This window comes from Chiloscyllium plagiosum, chromosome 6 (genome assembly GCF_004010195.1).
Source record: "Chiloscyllium plagiosum isolate BGI_BamShark_2017 chromosome 6, ASM401019v2, whole genome shotgun sequence".
In the NCBI taxonomy this organism is placed as follows: domain Eukaryota; kingdom Metazoa; phylum Chordata; class Chondrichthyes; order Orectolobiformes; family Hemiscylliidae; genus Chiloscyllium; species Chiloscyllium plagiosum.
Window position 1 is genome coordinate 90165071 of NC_057715.1, and position 21063 is coordinate 90186133.

At 38.3% G+C, this 21063-nt stretch overlaps 1 protein-coding gene across 2 annotated transcripts in view; it reads right to left on the reverse strand.

The window, feature by feature from the left end:
- Positions 1-212: 212 nt before the first annotated feature.
- Positions 213-21063, reverse strand: part of alg5 (ALG5 dolichyl-phosphate beta-glucosyltransferase) — a 26446-nt gene continuing 5595 nt past the window's right edge. Inside the window, exons 2-9 of one of the 2 annotated variants that reach the window (XM_043692100.1) lie at positions 15341-15515; positions 14365-14411; positions 9758-9826; positions 7504-7596; positions 5343-5456; positions 4734-4793; positions 3832-3983; positions 213-374 (exon numbers count right to left, since the gene is read on the reverse strand). In XM_043692100.1, coding sequence (XP_043548035.1) covers positions 293-374; positions 3832-3983; positions 4734-4793; positions 5343-5456; positions 7504-7596; positions 9758-9826; positions 14365-14411; positions 15341-15482 — 759 coding nt within the window. In that variant the 5' untranslated portion in view covers positions 15483-15515 and the 3' untranslated portion in view covers positions 213-292. The remainder of the gene's footprint in view (positions 375-3831; positions 3984-4733; positions 4794-5342; positions 5457-7503; positions 7597-9757; positions 9827-14364; positions 14412-15340; positions 15516-21063) is intronic. The other variant, XM_043692099.1, reaches the window with a different exon arrangement.

Here is a 21063-nt window from a genome sequence, read left to right on the forward strand (position 1 = left end):
CAATCCCTTCTCCTAAGACTATGACCTCTTGTCCTCAAATTCCCCACAAGAGGAAGCATCTGCAACACATCTATTTTATCCACATCTTTTATCATCTTGAATACCTCAAGTTGATCTCCCCTCATTCTTCTAAAAGAATGGTCATGGTTGTTGGACGTCAGTCATCTCAGCTCCAGGTCAGCATGGCAGGAGACCATCAGGGTAGTGTCCTAAGCCCAACTATCTTTAGCTACTTCATCAATTACATTCAGGAGGTCAGAAGTGAGGATCTTCACAAACGATTGCACAATGTTCAGTATAATTTGCAACTCCTCAGATGCTGAAGCAGTTCATATTCAAAATGAAATAAGATCTCGACAATATCCAGGCTTGGGCTGAAAAGTAGCAAATAACATTAGCCACATAAATATTAGACAATAACCACTGCCAGAAAGAGACAGCCGAACCATCATTTCTGGATGCTGAATTCCCTACTGTCAACATCTTGGAGGTTATCATTGACCAGAAACTGAACTGGACTTTACATATAAACACAGTGGCTACAAGAGCAGGTGAACTGCTTGAATTTCTGCAGTGAGTAACTCCCTGCCTGAATCACCAACCGACCACAATCCACAAGGCATGAGTCAGGATTGTGATGGAATACTCCCCACTTGCCTGGCATCATACGTACAACCATCGTATCCTTCTGCCACCAAGCTCTGTACCACCTATAAGATGCACTGCAGAAATTCACCAAATCTTAGACAGCAGCTTCCCATTACTAGTTCCATTAAGAAGGACAAAGGAAGCAGATACATAGGAGTACAATTTGGAAATATATTACCATTGGTGCTGTTGGGTTGAAATTCCAGAATTTCTTTCTTAACAACATTATGGGTATACCTACAGCACATGGACTGCAACAGGGCAAGGAGGCTGTTCACCACCATCACTGTGTCATCAGAGGATGAAGAAGAAGGGCTCCTGCCCAAAACATCAATTTTCCTGCTCCTTGGATGCTGCATGACCTGCTCTGCTTTTCCAGCACTACACAGTCTTGACTCTGATCTCCAGCATCTGTAGTCCTCACTTTCTCCATCACCATCACTGACCCAGCCAGCAATGCCTACCACCAAGTAAATTTTTAAAAATCTAATAGCTAATTGTGTTTCAAGATATTGAGATTGTTGCAATATTCTGGTGATTTGAGACTCTAAATTCACTAATATTGCAGAACTAGAACAGAAAATGGAAAAAATATACTCATCATTCCCTCACTAGCTTTTTTTTAATTATTTGCCAAGACAGCTAAATGGATAAAGTGTGGATGATTTTTCTCCCTCTTTAGTCCAAGGGAACAGAAGCTAATATTTTTAAAAGCACCAGAAGACAACAATGAAAACTGTATAATTAAGACAACAGAATGAAAAGGACAACATAGTGTTTGCCAAATGCAGCAGACAGGTTCTATTAATTCAGTTCAGAGTGCTATTCATGAGTTAATCTCACTACTATAATGAAATATTTTTCCTTTCTGCTTCCTCAATGTCTGATATCCTAGACACTATACAATACTGGCAGTCACGCCATGATATCTAAATTTTGCTCACTAAGTCCTAATTTTAGTGATCTTTTCATTCTGAATACTCTGGGTACACCCCCAATTAATGTGGATTTGCAGTAAACTTGTATACCGCTAAACAGGTTATATTTATCATTTGGTGTGGATTGTTAAGCGTGCATCTTTAGTACAATTTAAGATGACAATGGAATGCATATCATATACTTCTTCTATATGATATTATGACATTTATATGGCTGCCATACATACTGGAAAGGCTAGACAAATGAATACCAACTCATCCATCACCAGCACAGCTAACTGCTCTCAAATATCAGTTCATCTGCTATGGTGGACAAACAATTGATCCTGTTTATAAAATAAATGCACAGAATTTATCACACTTGAGAAAGTTTAGTTTCTTGCCAATTTACTGCATTTCCTGCAGTAAATGCTTGAATCAGATAACACAAATACCAAATTCTTGATTGAAATTTCTAACAGGGTTCCACAATAATTTAATACATTATTGCAAAATGCTTATCTTTGAAGTGTGCACTTTCAAAATTATCTCCCTCCAGTGCCAACCATATAAAAGCAAAGCTCATAAACCAATGCTATAACCTTTTTCATTTATCTGTAAAGTACACAAAAAGTACTGTATTGTCAAAATTAAACAATAACAATACGGAAGGATTCAGGAAGAGAAAAAGATACATTGTAGATAATCAGTTTCACAGAATAACTTTGTTTTCAATCTCTTTCCCCACCATGCACCGTGACTATACAACAGTAGTACCAAAAAAGGGATAAGTCAATGGGCGGCACGGTGGCACAGTGGTTAGCACTGCTGCCTCACAGCGCCAGAGACCCGGGTTCAATTCCCGCCTCAGGTGACTGACTGTGTGGAGTTTGCACATTCTCCCCGTGTCTGCGTGGGTTTCCTCCGGGTGCTCCGGTTTCCTCCCACAGTCCAAAGATGTGCAGGTCAGGTGAATTGGCCAAGCTAAATTGCCCGTAGTGTTAGGTAAAAGGGGTAAGTGTAGGGGAATGGGTGGGTTGCGCTTCGGCGGGTCGGTGTGGACTTGTTGGTGTGGACTTCCACACTGTAAGTAATCTAATCTAATCTAATCTAATCCAACTGTAACAGCATGCTGAGAAAAGAGTGTACCAAAAGTCCAGTCAGAAACTGAAAGAGTGTGATCAGCACAGACATCAATACAACAAATCACTTCATTTCAAATATTTAATCGATAGAATTTTTCCAATAATGTGAATTACTTGAATATAACTCAAACAGGAGAGGATTTATGAAGATAGTCAAGACAAAAAGACAATTGCTGAGCTCACCTACGATATTGTTTGGTAATAGAGTTGCCTAAGGGATTAATTGTCACTTCAGATGTCCACTATTCTCAAGAATGAAAGGTCATTGAAACCTGTATTCTCGAGGCAGCGTGGAGATTTTTGACACCACACTAAGAAAGTCGAGGATGCTAAAACCATTCTAGTTAAAAATGATAGAGAAGGTCCAATACTGCCCAGTCCAAGTATCAAATAAAGCTTTTTAGCATAACCATAATAGCCTAATACGCAACTTGCTGGATATTGCCAAATAATTAGAAGCTTCTACATGTCAGCAGTGGAATCTATTCCAAAGATTTACAGACTTGAAGGTAGATCCATTTCACTTTAAATTGACCAACCAGAAAATACCTATTAAGAAGCACTGATATTGGAGTTATGATATTTCTATTCTAGACTTAAATGATCTATTTAATAATCTTTTTCTCCCTTCAAGCACTGGAGATTTAAGATCAGATTTTTGCTGCTTTCCAGGTGCCTTGATAAGAAGCCCTTTAATTAAACTATTTGAGGGCACCTTTAATGCAGATATTTTCCATTTTGTAGAATTTACTTGGAAGCAATTAGATATCAAGGTTATTAGCAATTTTATTCAGTTAAATTTATGAAGTGTTGTGAAAAGTGCCAAAACAATTTCAAAAAAATAAATGAAATTAAAAAAAACTAAGCTGTGTTTGAGAGCATGCCAGCAATAATCAAATCACATCATATTCTGCACTTTATTTTTCTAAATAGTTGACTCATTAAAGTCATTCTTTTGCAATGTACAATTATCTAGCAATAAGGGGAAGTGGAATAAAACATTGTGATGCCAATTTGATCCATCTCCTCATTCAAATTACTTAATCTCAACATGCAAAATGTAATAGTATTTTTCAATCTTAGTACAATTCACCAATTTATAAAGACACAAAAAAACATACCAGCGATCTACGTGCAATGTTGAGAATGTCCTTTGAGCTGCTTCTCGAGTCAAAAGCTTAAAGCCACACTGTGTATCCTTTATTCCTCTTACACACAGAAACCACACCAAAAAATGGAAACCATACATGAGTAGAGTTCGAAAACAGGAACGCTAGAACAGAAAAAATTATGTTTACACAATTGTTAGTTCTGAACATTTGTCAAAGTTGTAAATTTTGTTAGAAATATTAAAGCTGAAATTGCCAGAAGCTCTCCTAGCCAATGGATTTGGAGAACTCCCAACCATCAATCCAAATGCATATTGACTCACACTCAGATCCTGGGTTTGAGTGTCATCTACATAAAAAGGGGAATTGAACCTACATCATTTACAAACTCCCTGGTCAACCATCCTGTAGAAAACATGTCAAAGTGACTCTTTTCTTCCAATGTTTAATCATTAAAGAACCTGTTTGTAAATCTCAATTATTCAGTCACTAAGTTGACACCCATATTGGCACATTACTGATGGCTGGCAAGACTGCCTTGACGATTAAGTTCTTTAGATGGTACCAAGATAGAAAAGATGTCCATCCCACTTCAACTTCATATCATCTACCAATAATTGAAAGGTTTGAAACAAGCAAAGTAAAAGCTTTTTCAAAAGTTTGTTTTTACATAATTTCAACTGAAATTCACAAATAATTAAAATTAAGCAACTTTGATTTGAAGGAATAAATCATATAATATTCAAGGGTTTTTAAACGTAAAATGCGGCTTTGTTATAGTCAATATTCTAAAAAATGAACTCTACTATACAAGTGAAATTCTGGAACTCAAATTTATTCTTGAAATTCACTAATGACAATTGTCGTAATCGTTTGCCATGAGCATAAGTCCACAATTTTTCAGCTACACTTACTTTGGCTATTGCTTCCTTTTCCAAATGAGCCCTAGACCCACACGAGATAGCCATGTTATCCTAAAGAGAGATCAAAATAAATTTAATTAGCTGGTTTCACAAGAGCAGGATTTAAGTTGCTGAATTCAAGCCATATTAGTGTCACAAGTAGCTTCTGCATAAACATTCATGAATTTCCCTGCAATCATGCAGCAGATTAAATTATCTAAAATAGATGAAGCAGCAGATGTATTAAATAATTTGCAGGAATCAATTATGGCGGTCACAATTCACAAAGTTAAATGGTTGTATAACAGTTTTAGAACCATTTTTCTTGGAATGCTATCATGAGTGCATAAAAAGTATAGAGTTCAGAATTTTGGACAATGGGCATTAAGGGAGGTTTGGAAGACAATGAGTGCGATGCCAGTAATTACAGTTAAGATGCCACTCAAAACACAATCACTTGGGATTATAATGCCATTTAAATGCACACATGCATGGAAAATGTAAATAATGTTCAAATAATGTTTCTAAAATTTGGCTTTTCAATTATTATAATATAGTTTGCTACAAGAAACATTTTCTATTTCCATAGGTCAAACTTTATGCCCTTGTCACAATACTCACAGGCCATGGCTGGAGATCTTTCAAACCAGCTTCTACTTTTTCAATATCAGCAAACTTCGTAGCTCCATCAGCATCAGCCATTAAGATGTATTTCCCTCGGCATTTCAACACACCCTGAACAGAATTAAACTGTACTGTGATTTCTGTTATATTACTACATGAAATGAAGCAATAAAATTATAAACTCCAGAATGTCATAGAGAACCTTTTATGGTGGGTTCGTCCTTTGATTAGTCTGTAAATTGTATGCAAATAAGGTATGTTATAACATTTTGTAATTACAATACCAACATGCGAAAAACCTGTTTTTTTTTAAACATATTCATAAAAACACAAACTGGACATACCTTCACTATAATATAGGATTTTTTTTCATGAACTACATTGTATACCAACATGAAAAAGAATAGGGATATGAATAAGAAGAGGGACATATTTTTCAAATATTATTTGATTTCAATTTCAGATTTCAAAACTCTGGCAGCTAGGTGTGAATGTTGCAACATGCTAATACATTATACACAGCAAATCTTCTGCAAAAATTTGGCATTAATAAGATGATTCACACTCCCTTAAATATAGAAGATTAGGGGGCATCTAACTGAAGTAAATTATGATTAAAGGTTTTGAGAGAATAAATAGAAAGAAACAATTCTGTCTGGTTGGAAAGTCCAGAAAAAGAACCTATAGCCTTAAAATTAAAGCCATAGTATCTCACAGGTCAAGCTTTAAGAGGTGTATTTTGTCCTGGTTTTGTTTTTATGAAGAAAGGTTGAGACAGAGGTGCTGAATAGTCTGCTCCAAAGCCAATAAAAAGTTAATAGCTTCAGAGGGTTTGGTTTTTTTTTTAAAAGTGGGAACAATAAAAGCAGCCTGAATTGATGGGGTCAAGTTCCCACAGAACCAGGTTTTATTTTAGATTTAGACTTCAGTTGTAGTTGCTGGGGTCTTGAAGCAGGATATGGAAGCTCTTATTCCTCTCTCTATCACAGCTAGAAGTTAGAGTCTCGGCTATCTTCTTAATATATTTTGAGGGGGTTCGGTCTGGTCTGTAACAGGCCATTGGGACATCATTCAGGAAGCAGGATATGGAAGCTCTTATTCCTCTCTCTATCACAGCTAGAAGCTGGGGGTTCTCTTCCAGCTACTAGAATTGTACGTTAGATTCTATTTTACTGAATTTGCTTTTGCCAAGAGTGTGATTTTGGAATGTTACTACATTGGAACAGTTAATTAGTTAAAATATCTGCTATTTAAGTATTTCAATAGTTACAGTAAAGCTTTTTAAAATTTTTCTCTGTATTTTAACTGTAGTATAAAAATAAAGGGTATGTTGCTTAACAGCAAGTAGTTAGGCCAATCAAATTGCATCTGGAATATAATGCCTAAGACTTACCTTTAAAAATGAAAAAGTTAGAGTCTCGGCTATCTTCTTAATATATTTTGAGGGGGTTCGGTCTGGTCTGTAACAGGCCATTGGGACATCATTCAGGAAGCATACAAAGAGTAATAGAAATTTTAAAATCTCTCTCCCCAAAAGCAGTTTCAACTAGGTGTCAACTGAATAGTACAAATATGGATTGATAATATCTTTACCTGTCAAAAATTTAAGGGATTTGGAATCAAGGTGGGTAAACGGAATTAAAGTACAGAGCAGCTATAATCCAACTGCATTTTGGATCAGAATAAAGAAACTAAATGCCTGCCTTTAGTTTTATGCTTCTATCCAAGTTATCAAAACAAAATTAGAAAACTGAAGTTAACTGTATAGAGACAGATTCAATCTTGAGGTTTTACACTATTCACTGTATTAAACATATACAACTAGAATTATTAACTGTAATGTACAATTAGAAATCATGCAGGAGTCTCAGAAGTATACCTTTGCACTACTTCGACGTTGAGCTGTGAGTGATCTCTAGTTTCCTGGCTAGTTCTTAAATATCAAATCTTCACCACAAAAGAAAAAGCTTCTGTGCTGTTTGAGAGAGTTTGCTGAATGCATACTATCTGCATGCTTATGTTGCAATAATGACGACAATTCAAAATTAATTTGCTGGAAAGTACTTTGAGATAGCCAGTGAATAAATACAAGTTTTCTTTCTATTTAAATTTTGGTCATTAAAAGGTCTGGTTAAACAAATTTTGGCCCAAAACTTACCATTTTAACAGCTCCACCTTTCCCACGATTTTTGACAAATGTTAATACTCGGACTTTATCAGATCCATATGCCTTGGAATAATTCAGCGCAACCTAAATAAATAGATTTGAGCATTGTATGTTAGAAAAAATTAATATAAAATTCAGCTTCCCTGCAAAACAAAACAATTTGAGAATCCAGCCACCTGGCGAAACTTTCACATCAACTTCAATAAAATCCTTCATTGCAAGAGATTTAGACTTGTCCATAGAAACCAAAGTCACCATGATGTACAACAATTCTTAATTTCACAATGGATAGAACTTGATTGACAAACAATTTAAATTTAATCCAGCTTGAAGCAATGTAAATTCATTGTTAATGATTTTACAGAAAGGACAAGTTATATAGTCTCTCCAATAATTGTTATTTATTTCACACAGCTGCTATGTTAGAGTTTGGGTTCTAATTATTAATGTTTCATTTTTAATTATTAAACTCTAAAGTAAAAGAGTATCATGTATTAAAGATTGGCTTGCTTTCAACTCATCAGATTATGCACATGTACTGAAATAGTCAGCAAATTTTTCTCAATAGTTAATCACACATTATTCTCTCTTTCAAAAAGGGAACTGCCTATTTCCTAAACATAAAAAGAACCCGAGTCTACTCTTCAGTCTGTTGAGCCTGCTCCAAAGTTGAGGTTAAGACAACTGTAATTGCAATTCCATATGCTTATCTATCCCTAATTTTCAAAATCTTACTTCTCAAGAATAAATCTAACTGTGCTATAAAAAAAATTTAAACACTTACTTTCACCACCTTTTTAGGAAGTTTCAAAGATTCATATCCTCCAGAAAAACATTCATCCATCTGTTTTAAATGGGTAAGTCCTAAATCTTCAACAGTAACACCCAATTCTAGATTGTCCCATAAAAGGAAACAACCTCTTCATATCTACCCTGTCAAGACTTTCTCACAACCTTATATGTTTCAATCAAGTCACCTCTTGTATTCTACTGGGGGTTAGAAGTGTAAGCATAGTCTGAACAACCTTTCCTCATTAGATGACCCACTCATTACAGGTTTTAGTTTGGTAAACCTTCTTTGGATTGCTTCCGATGCAAAACATAAAAGAAGTTGACAGAGTTGTGAAACGTTTCTTTAAAAACATACTTTGGCTTTGACAGAAATTAATAAAATGGGAGATGAGTAAATACATGCCCTCATGATGTTTTTGTGACATATGGTTTTAAGTCCATTTCTAATTTTGTTTCCCCCTCACTTGGTACTTGCTTAAAAGCTGTTCATCTTCAGATTGATCACCTGTAATCAAAGCTAGAAAAGTTTACTCTGCTTCCCCTCTCCATAGATACTCCCCACCTTGTTGTGCACTTTTGGCATTCTCCTTTTATTTTAGTCTAAGTACAAACTGGCTTAGGGTGATTTAAGGCATTGACAGGCTCTGTGGCACAATGGTATTGTCCTTATCTCTGGGCCAAAAAGTCCAGGGTTAAGTTCCACTTGTCCTGGAGATAAGTTTTTACATGTTCAAATTGGCTGACTACAAGATTTATTTCAATTTAGGATTGCCAATTGGTGCTTCTGCAAATCCCCATATACCAATTTTCCTCCGAACTATGGATCACCATCTTTCTTAACTCCTTCAGTTATTTATTCCATCAAAATATCTAAAATACAAATGGCCATTTAATTGCAAATTAACAATGAACAAATGAAACAACCCACATTGGCACCGCAGTCACTATAGGCAGTTTCAGCATTAAAACATAATACATTCATATTATTTTCAAATTATAAATAAATGTTTTTAATTTCAGTGAATTCCAACTTTTGGCCGATCTTCAGCATAAATGCACTTTTGCTGTACAATAAGTTCAGAACACAACCTACGTAAAAAAATTTGCTATGAGCTAAACATCAAATCGAGAAGGGGTCATCTAACTACTTTTAAAAAAAGCCAAATATTATTGTGGGTGAAATTAATAGGAAGAATTATTTTACACAAGGTTCCTTTCTGGCAATGATTTATAAAAGAGCATCTGCAGGAAGATATGAACTTACAACACAAATAATGCAAAGCCAGAAACAGAATAGGCCATTTTTAAAGTACTTTCACAGGCCTGCAAACATTTATTTAAAAAATAAACAGATAGTACAAAAATACCATTACACATTTAGCATAAATCTTAAGTACGTTACAGCAGAAATTGTTGGAAGGACTTCTGTGGATTTGCTTTTGGTATTTCTTACCTTTGTTGTTTCATCTCTACTGCCATCATCTACAACAATCACTTCATAGGAAAATAAGGAGTCTTTCCTCTATAAAGAAAGTTTTAAAGTATCTCTTAATATCCTGAATATTACAAAATAGCATACAATCTGGTATATTTGCATCATATAAAAAGGAATTGGAGGTGTATTTAAAAACTAAAGTACATGATTTAACCCTTAAATGCCTTACTTGTGTGTTAGTCACCTGGTTCAGGTATAACGTATAATAAATGCTGAAAGAAGCCAAAGCAGAAATAGCATGAGCATTGGTCAAAATCTTTGAGCTCATTGGATACAAAAAGCGTCTTGATGGGTGCTAAATTTATATCACAATTTGAAAAAGGAGAAAGCATGAAATTAGAAAATTATTGGTGAACAAGCCAAACATTGGTGTGATAAGTTATTAGAAAGCAATCTGGGACAAAATATGTTTTCATTTGGAAAGACATGGATCAGTGTCAGCACAGATTTATAAAAGGAAAACCACGTCTGATTGAATTATTCGAAAGAGTACCACTTTACTGATCAAGGTAGTACAGTAACTTTTTTGTATGTGTTCATGGATGTTAGCTTCAATGGGAATCACAACATTTATTCCTCATCATGAACTCCATGCTGGAGAAAATAGTGGTGGACCACCTTCATGCACCATTGTGATTAACGTTTCTTCTTAGCTGTGTGGTCATGCAGCTGCTGGGATGTTCCATGCACATGTGTGCTGAAGAGTGGTTATGTCGCATGGACCTCCAGGGTTCGTGCAGAAGCAAAAAGACTTACAGGAAACATTAACTGTGATGTATGTATACACACACACACATACTCCTGTTAGATTAGATTCCTATAGTGTGGAAACAGGCCCTTCCAGTCCACATCGACACTCCAAAGAGTAACCCACCCAGACCCATTTCCCTCTGAAAAATGCACATAACACTGTGGGCAATTTAGCATGGCCAATTCACCTGACCTGCACATCTTTGGACTGCGGGCAGAAATCCACGCTAACTCCACTCAGACAGTCGCCCGAGGCTGGAATTGAACCTGGGACCCTGGTGCTGTGAGGCAGCAGTACTAACCACTGAGCCACCGTGGCAGTGCTAGGATTTCGATCCAACAATAATTACAGGTTTCAAGTCATGTTGATGTGCATCTTGGAAGGGAACTTGGTGGTCCACTGAATCTCCTTCTTTTGTTTTCTTAAGTGTACAGATAATGAGTTTTGAAGGTGTTTAAGAATTTTGGCAATTTCCCACAGAATATCTTGCTTATGGCACATACTGTTGCCATTATGCACTGGTGATAAGGAGAATGAATGTTTTAAGTGATGGATGTGGTGCAATTCAAGCACACACATCCAAACAAGTCTTCCATCACATTCCTGACAAGGGTTTTGTGGACTCAGCAGAATTCCCAGCTTCTGACTTGCCCTCTTAGTTACAGTAAGATTCTTGTACTCAGGAAATGAACTTACAGTTAGGTGCCACAATCCTCTATATTTATACAGCTAATTTAGTTAAGTTTCTAATTAATTGATAGCAACCCAAAGGATGTCAATGGTGAGGATTTAGAAGTTGTAATGTTACCTATTGTCAAAGGAAAATGGTTAGATTCTAGCTTGATGGAGACAATCATTCCATGGCACTTGGGTGGCATGAATTTTACTTGTCATTCATCAGAGATGGTTTAAGCAGGGATGTACGATTAAGGTTGCAGAAGACTCTGGTTAAATTGGATTTAGAATATTATGAGCAATTTTGGCCATGTATCTAAGGAAGAATATGCTGGCTTTAGTTTGTGTGGGGTGGGGGTGGTGGTCTTTATTTGCAAGAATGAATGATCCCGGGGAGGGGTATTGTCAGCATTTACAGGGAATTCTGGCGGGGGGAGTGAAGAGAATGGAGGATAGTTGTTGGGAGGGCACTTACCACTTTTCTCTCACTATTTCCTATGACATGTTGAAGTTGCTCAATGCAGTTTAGAAGGATGAGGTAGGAGGTGGGGTCAGGGGGGGTTGAATCTCATTGAAAATTACAGAATACTAAGAGGCATGGATACAGAGGACAAGAAGAAAATGTTTCCAATAACAGGAGAGACTAGGACCCGAAAACACAGCCTCAGAATGAGGGGAAGACCTCTAGAACAGAGACAAGGAGGAATTTCTTCAGACAGAGTGATGAATCCATGGAATTCATTGCCACAGACGGCTGTGAAAGCCAAGTTATTAAGTGCATTTAAGACAGAGATGGCTACATTCTTGATTAATAAGGCAATCAAAAATTATAGGGAGAAGGCAGGAGAACAGGATTGAGAAATATATCAGCTATATTTGAATGGCAGATGGTCCGAATGGCCTGCTTCTGCTCCTATGTTTTATGGTCTTTGCACTCAGACGCAAAGTGAATTTAGTTAGACGTCTAGTTCCTTACAGTAGCCATACGAACTCACAAACCTCTCACCAAGTCCTCGATCAACCTAACTGATTACAAGTTTAAAACAGCTGTCATCAGACTTTTTTCTAATTGGTGTTGGAAGCCTTTAAGGTGATGGCTTACTGAGTGACAGCAAAACATTCACTGGAATGAACCACTATAAAAAGGTAAATGCAATACAAAGAAATGAAGATTCTGGAAATTTGAAACAAAAACAGAAATTGCTGGAGAAACTCAGCAGGTCTGGGAGCATCTGTGGAGGAAAAGCAGAATTAATGTTTCAGGCCCAGTGACCTTTCTTCAGAACTGATGGTCAGTAGGAAAACGTGGTACGTAGAGAGGGGGGAGGGGGAGAGCGTGAGTGTACATAATAGGTGGAGGTAGAACCCAGAGGGAGAGAAAGACAGTTCATGCAGACAATAGGGATGGATAATGGTACAAAAAGGAGAAAAGAAAGCTGATAATAGAATTAGTAAGTGAAAACTGGTTGGCTGCACTGAAAGCAGCCCCTGAGATGACAGGGCCTGTGATGTAGGGATAGGTAAAGGAATGGAGGGTGGTGTTTAGGCCCTAAGCGGAAAATGAAATGCTGTTATTCCAGCTTGCATTCAGCCTCACCAGAGCAGGCCTGAGACAGAAATGTTGCCCAGTAAATCCAATGGTGCACTGAAGTGCCAGGCAATTGGAAGTTTGGGGTCATTTGTGGACAGAACATAGATGTTCTACAAAGCAATTGCCCCATCTGCATTTCATCTCCCTAAATGTAAAGGGAATTGCACCGTGAGCAGCAAATACAGTAGACTAGATTGAGTGAAGTGCAGGTAAATCTCTGTTTTGTCTGAGAGGTGGCTAGAGCCTTGCATTGAGAGGAGACAGGAAGTAACTGGCAGGTGCTACACCTTTTACAGTTGCATGGGAAGGTGTCGGGAGTGAAGGGCCAGGTTGTCCCAGAGAGAATGGTCCCTCAGAATGCAGACAAGGGAGGGGAGGGGCTTGCCCAGGCAGACCCATTGTTTCTGCCCCAAGGTACCCATCTCTTTCTACCTTGGTTCTTTTTTTTTCCACAGCTCCGTGTGCTGTACATTTTTGGAGTCTCTCTCTCTCTGTGTTTAAACAATAGTCTGCTTTTTGATTCTTCCTGCCAAAGTGCATGACCTCATTCCTTTCTACACTGAAGTCCATCTACCATGTTTTTGCCCATTCACAACCTATTTATATCCCCTTACAGATTCCTTCATCACCACATCCTTCCATCTATTTTTGTTTCAGCAGCACTCTGTATCCTCCTCCAAGTCATTGGTACAGACACTAAATAGCTGAGACACCAGGACCGATCCTTGTGGCACTCTATTAGTCATGCCTTTCCAATCTGAAAAGATCCTTTAATCCTGACGGTCTTCTGTGTTAGCCAATCCTGAATCCATGATAATACATTACCCTCAATACAAGAAATCCTATCTTACAAAGAGTGATGTTTTATTATTAAGCTAAAAATTTTAAATTTACTGCAACATTTGTGGCGGCACAGTGGCACTGTGGTTAGCACTGCTGCCTCACAGCGTCAGAGACCCGGGTTCAATTCCCGCCTCAGGCGACTGACTGTGTGGAGTTTGCACATTCTCCCAGTGTCTGCTTGGGTTTCCTCCGGGTGCTCCGGTTTCCTCCCACAGTCCAAAGATGTGCAGGTCAGGTGAACTGGCCATGCTAAATTGCCCGTAGTGTTAGGTAAGGGGTAGATGTAGGGGTATGGGTGGGTTGCGCTTCGGCGGGGCAGTGTGGACTTGTTGGGCCGAAGGGCCTGTTTCCATCTAATCTAATCTAATTTACTAGGCTATCTCCATAAAAATAACTTGCAAATGTGTTCTTCCAAAGGACAATGTAAAACATTCATAAAGTAATGCAAACCTTTTTTGTGGTCAAAACAGGGATTTGAAGATAAAAGTTTCATAACTTTCCACAGCAAAGCACAATTTCCTGCAAAGAATTCTCATCAAGTTATTGTTTAAAAATGATATATTTTCCCAAAATAAATAGTAACATTTAACATATTCTGCTATTCTAAAGAGAAAACAAAACTAAGAAAGATAGTGGACTCTCATGTTGCACTATAATTCAAATTCACAAATAACAGTTGGTCTGAAAGAATAAAATTATCACTACCTGTCTTTGTTCCAAATATTCTAAAGCCTCATCCATCATCAGAGGTACTGAAATGGAGTAAAGCAAAAATGAGAACATGGCAACATTTACACGGTGACCACTGTTTACATGATTATCGATATACGAAAGATAGTGGAATATGACACTAACTTAAATTACATTGATTACATGGCAACCAAATACTAGCATCTTTCCAATGGAAAGTATCAATGCAGTTTCCCAGTAAATTCAAATATTGTGATAGTACAAAATAAAATAAAATAAAATAAAATAAAATATTTTGGGGGACAGAAGGGAGGAAGAAAAGTGCTGGAAATCATTATCTGTTTAAGCAGCACATGACCAGTTGAATGGCATCAAGTAGTATGGTTCTAGAAGATATAAAATAGAGACCAAACTATGAGGAGGAAAGCACTTGGGAAAAAAAAAGCTTGAACTGAGATGTTTTTCTGAGTCAAAGGATATCCTGACACTATTGGTTCAAATATGGCAATTTAAAAGATTGAAATTAAAGTAAATCTGGTCAAATTGGGGTCTACATTCTAGGAATGAACCTAAAACAAACAAAACCAAGCAAATCACATGGCAGTAAAGACAGAACAAGGAATCTTAGTTGTTTTGATGAATACTTGGCTCGACACTATTAAGACCAGTGTTCTTTTAGTTCTGGAGCACACATTAAAATATTTTAAATTTTATTTAGCAGAGTTTTTTTTGCAGAAAAGTACAAAGAACAACATTTCTTAACATTCAAATGTCAGTAGAGACTTTGTGCTCAAGTCTCTGGAATGGATCTTGAATCTACAATTTTCAACACAAAAGACAAGAATGCTTTCCGCTGATATAGCTGACATCAAATTATTTCTATCTTCAGGAAAATATAAACTTGTAGAACTCAGAAGCTTATATCTTCTGAAAATTGGAGTGAAAGCCCAGTTAAACTCAACATAACTGTGGTCTTGTCAAGAAAACTTACACCTTTCTTCTTCATTATAAGATGGAACAATGACAGATAGTTCTTTTGTGGGAGGATCATGAATACTTGGGAATAACTCCTTCCTGCCAGAATTTGGACTCAAAAAGAATTTTTCTGTCTCTCCAAGACTGACGTTTGGCATTTTAATAGCAGTCACGTGTGCGGTTAACAACAGCTGCAAAAAGACAAGAATACCAAGTATAAAATATACAATGTGACATTACAGATATGGAGGGTCTTCAAGTTCAGATAAACAGTTTGTTAGACATTTTTTCATTATATTTTTTCACTCCTGCAGGATGGTTTCATATTTACAAGAATCAGATCAATCCTGAGATTGATTTCATTTCGGACCAAGTAAAAGGGATGCTAACAATAACAAAGTCAACAATAGGGACTTGCAATACTTTGTGAGCCTTGAGATTTTATTTTCTCATCAAAAGGTCAGAACAATAGATGCTTTTAACATCAGGGCATATTTGAAGAGAAATCAGTGTATATTTTGAACATCACCAAATCTCAAAAAGAAATGAAAAAAGCTATCAAGACACATTTGAACATCACCAAATCTCAAAAAGAAATGAAAAAAGCTATCAAGACACATTTGAACAAAATACTGAATTATTTACAGATTCCACTCAAGAGAAGCTCCAGAATTAATATTTTCACGATAATAAAATACTGCCAGGCATTTTTAGCATTAAAATATTATAGTACTTTAGATTGATTGTGTACCAAAAATATTGACTTTTAAATGAGATTCAAAGAGTGTCTTCTCACTATTACATCACAAAGCACAAATGTTGAGCCATGAAAAGATGTGACAGTTGATAAATTTTGCAATATGTGTTAACTGGTATATTGTGATAATTGAATGAAGTGCACCCATTTTGTTCTGAACACAGCTGTGATCAGCAACATCGCTTTTCAATTGATATCAATATTGGTATAATACATGCACACTGATTGATCTTCTATTTTGTAAGGGTAGTTTGAAAAAAAATTGGAAAGAGTTAGACTAATAATGCACCAATGAAAATCCAGGAATTTTATGGTAGAAATTGGTAAACGAAAAGCTTTTTCATTAAAAAAAAGTGATTATCTATACATAGCCTTTCATCACTTCAGGATGTTTCAAAAAACTTCATAGCCAATTCACTAATTTTGAAATCCAAAGACAGCGGCTATATTGGGAAATATGGCAGATAACACATGCTTAGACATAAACTACCAGTTTACAGGAATAAATGTTGGTCAGGTCATAAAGAACCCCTTTTTTTTAGAAATAGAATAGTCCAACACAGTGTGATGGATCAAATGATCTGTGTTGTATAATTCTAAGTTTGATAGTAAGTTACTGAAGCAAGCAACAGATATCTATGTGAGGCTGTTTTATACATTGATGAAGAGAATGTGATTAGGGAAAGTTATCAACTGTCATTGCTTTCTCCTATTCCTAAAAATTTCTTTATTATTTTTAGTTACAGTGCAGACTCTTAGCCTCTTAGCAGCAGTAACCCTACAGAACAGAGAACATATGAAGTAACAAATGGAGCATGTAGGAAAGGTACCACCATAATAACAAGCAACTTTAATAGAAATGGAAATTGGGATGAATCAAGTTGGCAAGGATAGTCTACAAATTAATGGAGTGTATTTGTACAAGTTCTCACAGCAGCACATTTTAGGGCTCAGCAGTAGCAGGCTATTCTAGACCTGTTAATATGCAATGAAACAAGATTAATCAATAACCTCATAGGAAAGGATCCTATGAGGCACAATAGTGAACAAGAGGCAAGTTATCCCAGTTTTAAAAATGAGGCAGAGAGACGACAGGTTTCCTGTACACCCCACAAGATGCAGTCACTCTGCTGAAATGCCTCCACATTTTCTCGCTCTTTAATGAGTTTCCCTTGGTGGTCCTTGCAACACCATAACAAAAATCACAATAAAGCAACATAAAGACCCATTAAAGTCCGCATTTAAGGCGAGTTAATTATTACTGTTTTGTTAATAAAACTTGGATTGTTTACATTAGAGCGTTGAAGGCTGAGGGTACTTGATAGAGGTATGCAAATTATTACAGGCATGGAATAGAGTGGATAATCTGAATTTTTTTCCCAGGGTGGAAATGTCAAATACTAGGTTGAATACATAGCTTTAAGGCAAGAGGAGAAACATTTAAAAGGAGATGTGCGATGAAGGAGGTGGTAGGTGCCTGGAACGCACTGCTGGGTAGGTGTTAGAAGCAAATACAACACAACATAAGAGGCATTAGACAGACACATGAACAAGCAAGGAATAGAGGGATATGGCCTATGTGCAGGCAGACTAGATTAGTGTAGAATGGCATCTTGGTCGACACCATGCTGTACTATAAGAAGAAAAATAGTGACAATATATTCATTTGATGCAGAAAGTTTCAGTTTAACAGTGTTTGATAGAAGTCCTGTGTGTTACAGCTTACAGCAACTGAAGGTGAAATCACCACCATGACTATGGTGGTGTCATCAGCGAACTTGTAAATGGCATTAGTCTGGTATTTGGCGACGCAGTCATGGTATACAGTGAGTACAGTAGGGGGCTGACTACGCACCCCTGGGAAGCTTCAGTGTTGAGTGTTAGTGAGGATGAACTGTTGTCCCCCAATCTTCACTGATTGTGTCCTGTGAGTCAGGAAACTGAGGATCCAGTGGCAGAGAATGGGGCTTAGTCAGAGATCACTAAGTTTAGTAATCAGTCGAGGGGATAATAGTGTTGAAGGCTGAACTGTAGTCAATGAGTAGGATTTGTAACAGAGCTGTTCATGGTGTCAAGATGTTCTAGGGAGGAGTGAAATGCAAGTGATATGGCATCTGACATGGATCTGTTGGTCCAATAAGCAAATTGGAGTGGGACAAGAGTAGTGGGGAGGCTGGAGTTGATTAATGCCATGATCAGCCTTTCAAAGCACTTCATGACCACCAAAGTTAGGGCCACTGAACAGTAGTCATTGAGACATGCTGCATGAGCCTTCTTAGGCACAGGGATAATGTTGGCCCTCTTGAAACAGGCAGTGACAGTAGCCTGCTGAAGGGAGAGGTTGAAGATGTCAGAGAAGACCTGTGCCAGTTGATCTGCACACGCTCAGAATGCACGGCCTGCTACTCCAACTGGTCCCATCACTTTCCTTAGATTCACACGAAGGAAAACTGATCTGACCTCTGATGCAGTGACTGTTGGGATAGGTTCGTCAGGACTTGTCGGAATAGGTGTTACCTCTCTGCCGAAATTCTGCTCAAAGCGAGCATAGAAGGCGTTGAGACAATCTGGGAGGGATGTGTCATCGTCTGTTAACTTGCACGGTCACTTTTTACAACCTGTGGTGTCATTCAGTCCTTTCCTTAGTCGCTGGGTGTCTGTGTGGGCCTCTAGTTTGGATTGGTTTTAGTCCTTGGCTGTCTTAATGGCTCTGCGAAGGTCATACTTGAATTCCTTTTATTTGAGTGGGTCTCCTGATCTGAAGGCCTCATGTCTGGTTTTTAGCAGGTTCTGTATGTCCTGATTTATCCAGGGTTTCCTATTGGGGAACACCCCGATTGACTTCCTTGGTATGCAGTCCTCCACACACTTGCTGATAAAGTCTGTGACGGTGGTGGTGTACTCATCCAAGGTACCTGCACACTGTTTGAACATATTCCAATCAGCTGTTTCCAGACAGCACTGGAGTTGATCCTCTGCCTCCTCCGACCAGCATTGGACCTGCATCCGCAAGAAGGTCTCCTACTTGTGCTTTTGCCTGTAAGCCAGTAGAAGAAACACGGCATTGTGGTCGGAGTTCCCAAAATGAGGGCGGGGGATGCAGCGGTAGGCATCTTTCATAGTGGTGTAGTAGTGGTTTAAAATGCTCAGGCCACTGGTGAGGCAAGTAATGTTCTGGTGGTACTTGGGCAACACCTTCCTTAGATTGGCTTGATTGAAGTTGCCAGTTACAATAAACAGGGACTCGGGGTGTTCCGCCTCCAGGGTGTTAGTGGTGGAGTATAGCATATCCAGAGTTTCCTCAACCTTTTGCTTGTGGCAGTATGTACACAGCAGCTAACATAATTGCGGTAACTTCCCGTGGTAGATACAAGGGGCGGCATTTGATGGTGAGGAATTCAAGGTTTGGGGAGCAGTGGCTGCCCAGGGTTGCAATGTCTTTGCACCAAAAGTTGTTGATTAAAAAGTAAACCCCTCCACCTTTTGTCTTACCTGAGGATGCTATACAGTCCGTACAATGGATAGAAAAACCATTAGCCTAAAGTGCGCAGTCACAAATGAATATGTTGAGCCAGACTTCTGTGAAGCAGAGTGCGCAGTAGTCCTGCAGTTCCTGCTGAAAGCTGAGCAATGATCCATCTTGTTCTCCCGAGGTTGTACATTTTTCCATGGAGCTGAGGCTGAGGGGTTGACCTTATAGAGACTTACAAAATCATGGGGCATAGGAACAGTAAATATCCAAGGCATGTTCGTAGGATAGGGGAATCCAAAACTGGAGGGTATAGGTTTAATGTGAGGAAAGATTTAAAAGGGACCTGAGGGGCAACCTTTTCACACAGAGGGTGGTGCACGTATTGAATGATCTGCTGGAGGAAGTGGTGGAGTTGGATATAATTACAACATTTAAAACACATCTGGATGGGTACATGAATACGAAGGGTTTAAGGTTGGCTAATGGGACTAGCTTAGATTAGGATATCTCATCAGCATGGACATGTTGGACTGAAGGGTCTGCTTCTGTGCTGTACAATTCTATGACTTTATAAAAACACTTGGGTCAAACTCCTGAAGCTTCCTTCGTGACAGTCCTATGGATCCTCCCCTTGGAATCTTACACTATGATAGGAATATACTTATTCTGAGTATTAGGAAATATGCCCTTAGATGTCTGCAAGTCATAGAGTCATAGAGATGTACAGCTAAGTCCTTTTCTATTGACCAATTTCCGAGTGTCATCTCCCAGTTCCTTTCAGCTAGTTCTGATTTCATGGTCACATTGTTGATCGCGAATTCAAAATACGAACCTTAGATCCAGTCCCTCACTTTCAAACAGGATGTCAAATTCAACCAGGTTGTGGTCCTGCTCCTACAACAGATATTCTCTTACACAACAACTAATCCAATATAACATAGTGTACTCCTGCAGCAACAAGTTCTAGAACTAATCTCGAAAGCATTCTAGAAACTCCTCATTCAGCTTGCTATCACCACTGTGATTTTTTTCCCCCAATTTCTACACAGATTATCGTTGGACCTTTGTTGCAAACACCTAATATTTAGTTTGTATATTTTGCTCTACACTGTGGTTACTGTTACAGGGCCTGTAGACCTCTCCCAGTAATATTGTCTTGCCTCTAAGTGCTCCTTAAATTCACTGAAACCAATTCCATCCCCGCAGCCCTCCAATCCCTCTGCTCTAATCCCAACCTCACCATCAAGCCAGCGGATAAAGGGAGCGCAGTGGTAGTCTGGCGCACTGACCTCTACACCGCTGAAGCCAAACGCCAACTCGAGGACACCTCTTCCTACTGCCCACTCGACCATGACCCCGCCCCCCCATCACCAAACCATCATCTCCCAGACCATACAGAACCTCATCACCTCAGGAGATCTCCCACCCACAGCTTCCAACCTCATAGTCCGGGAACCCCGCACTCCCCGGTCCTACCTCCTTCCCAAGATCCACAAGCCCGACCACCCTG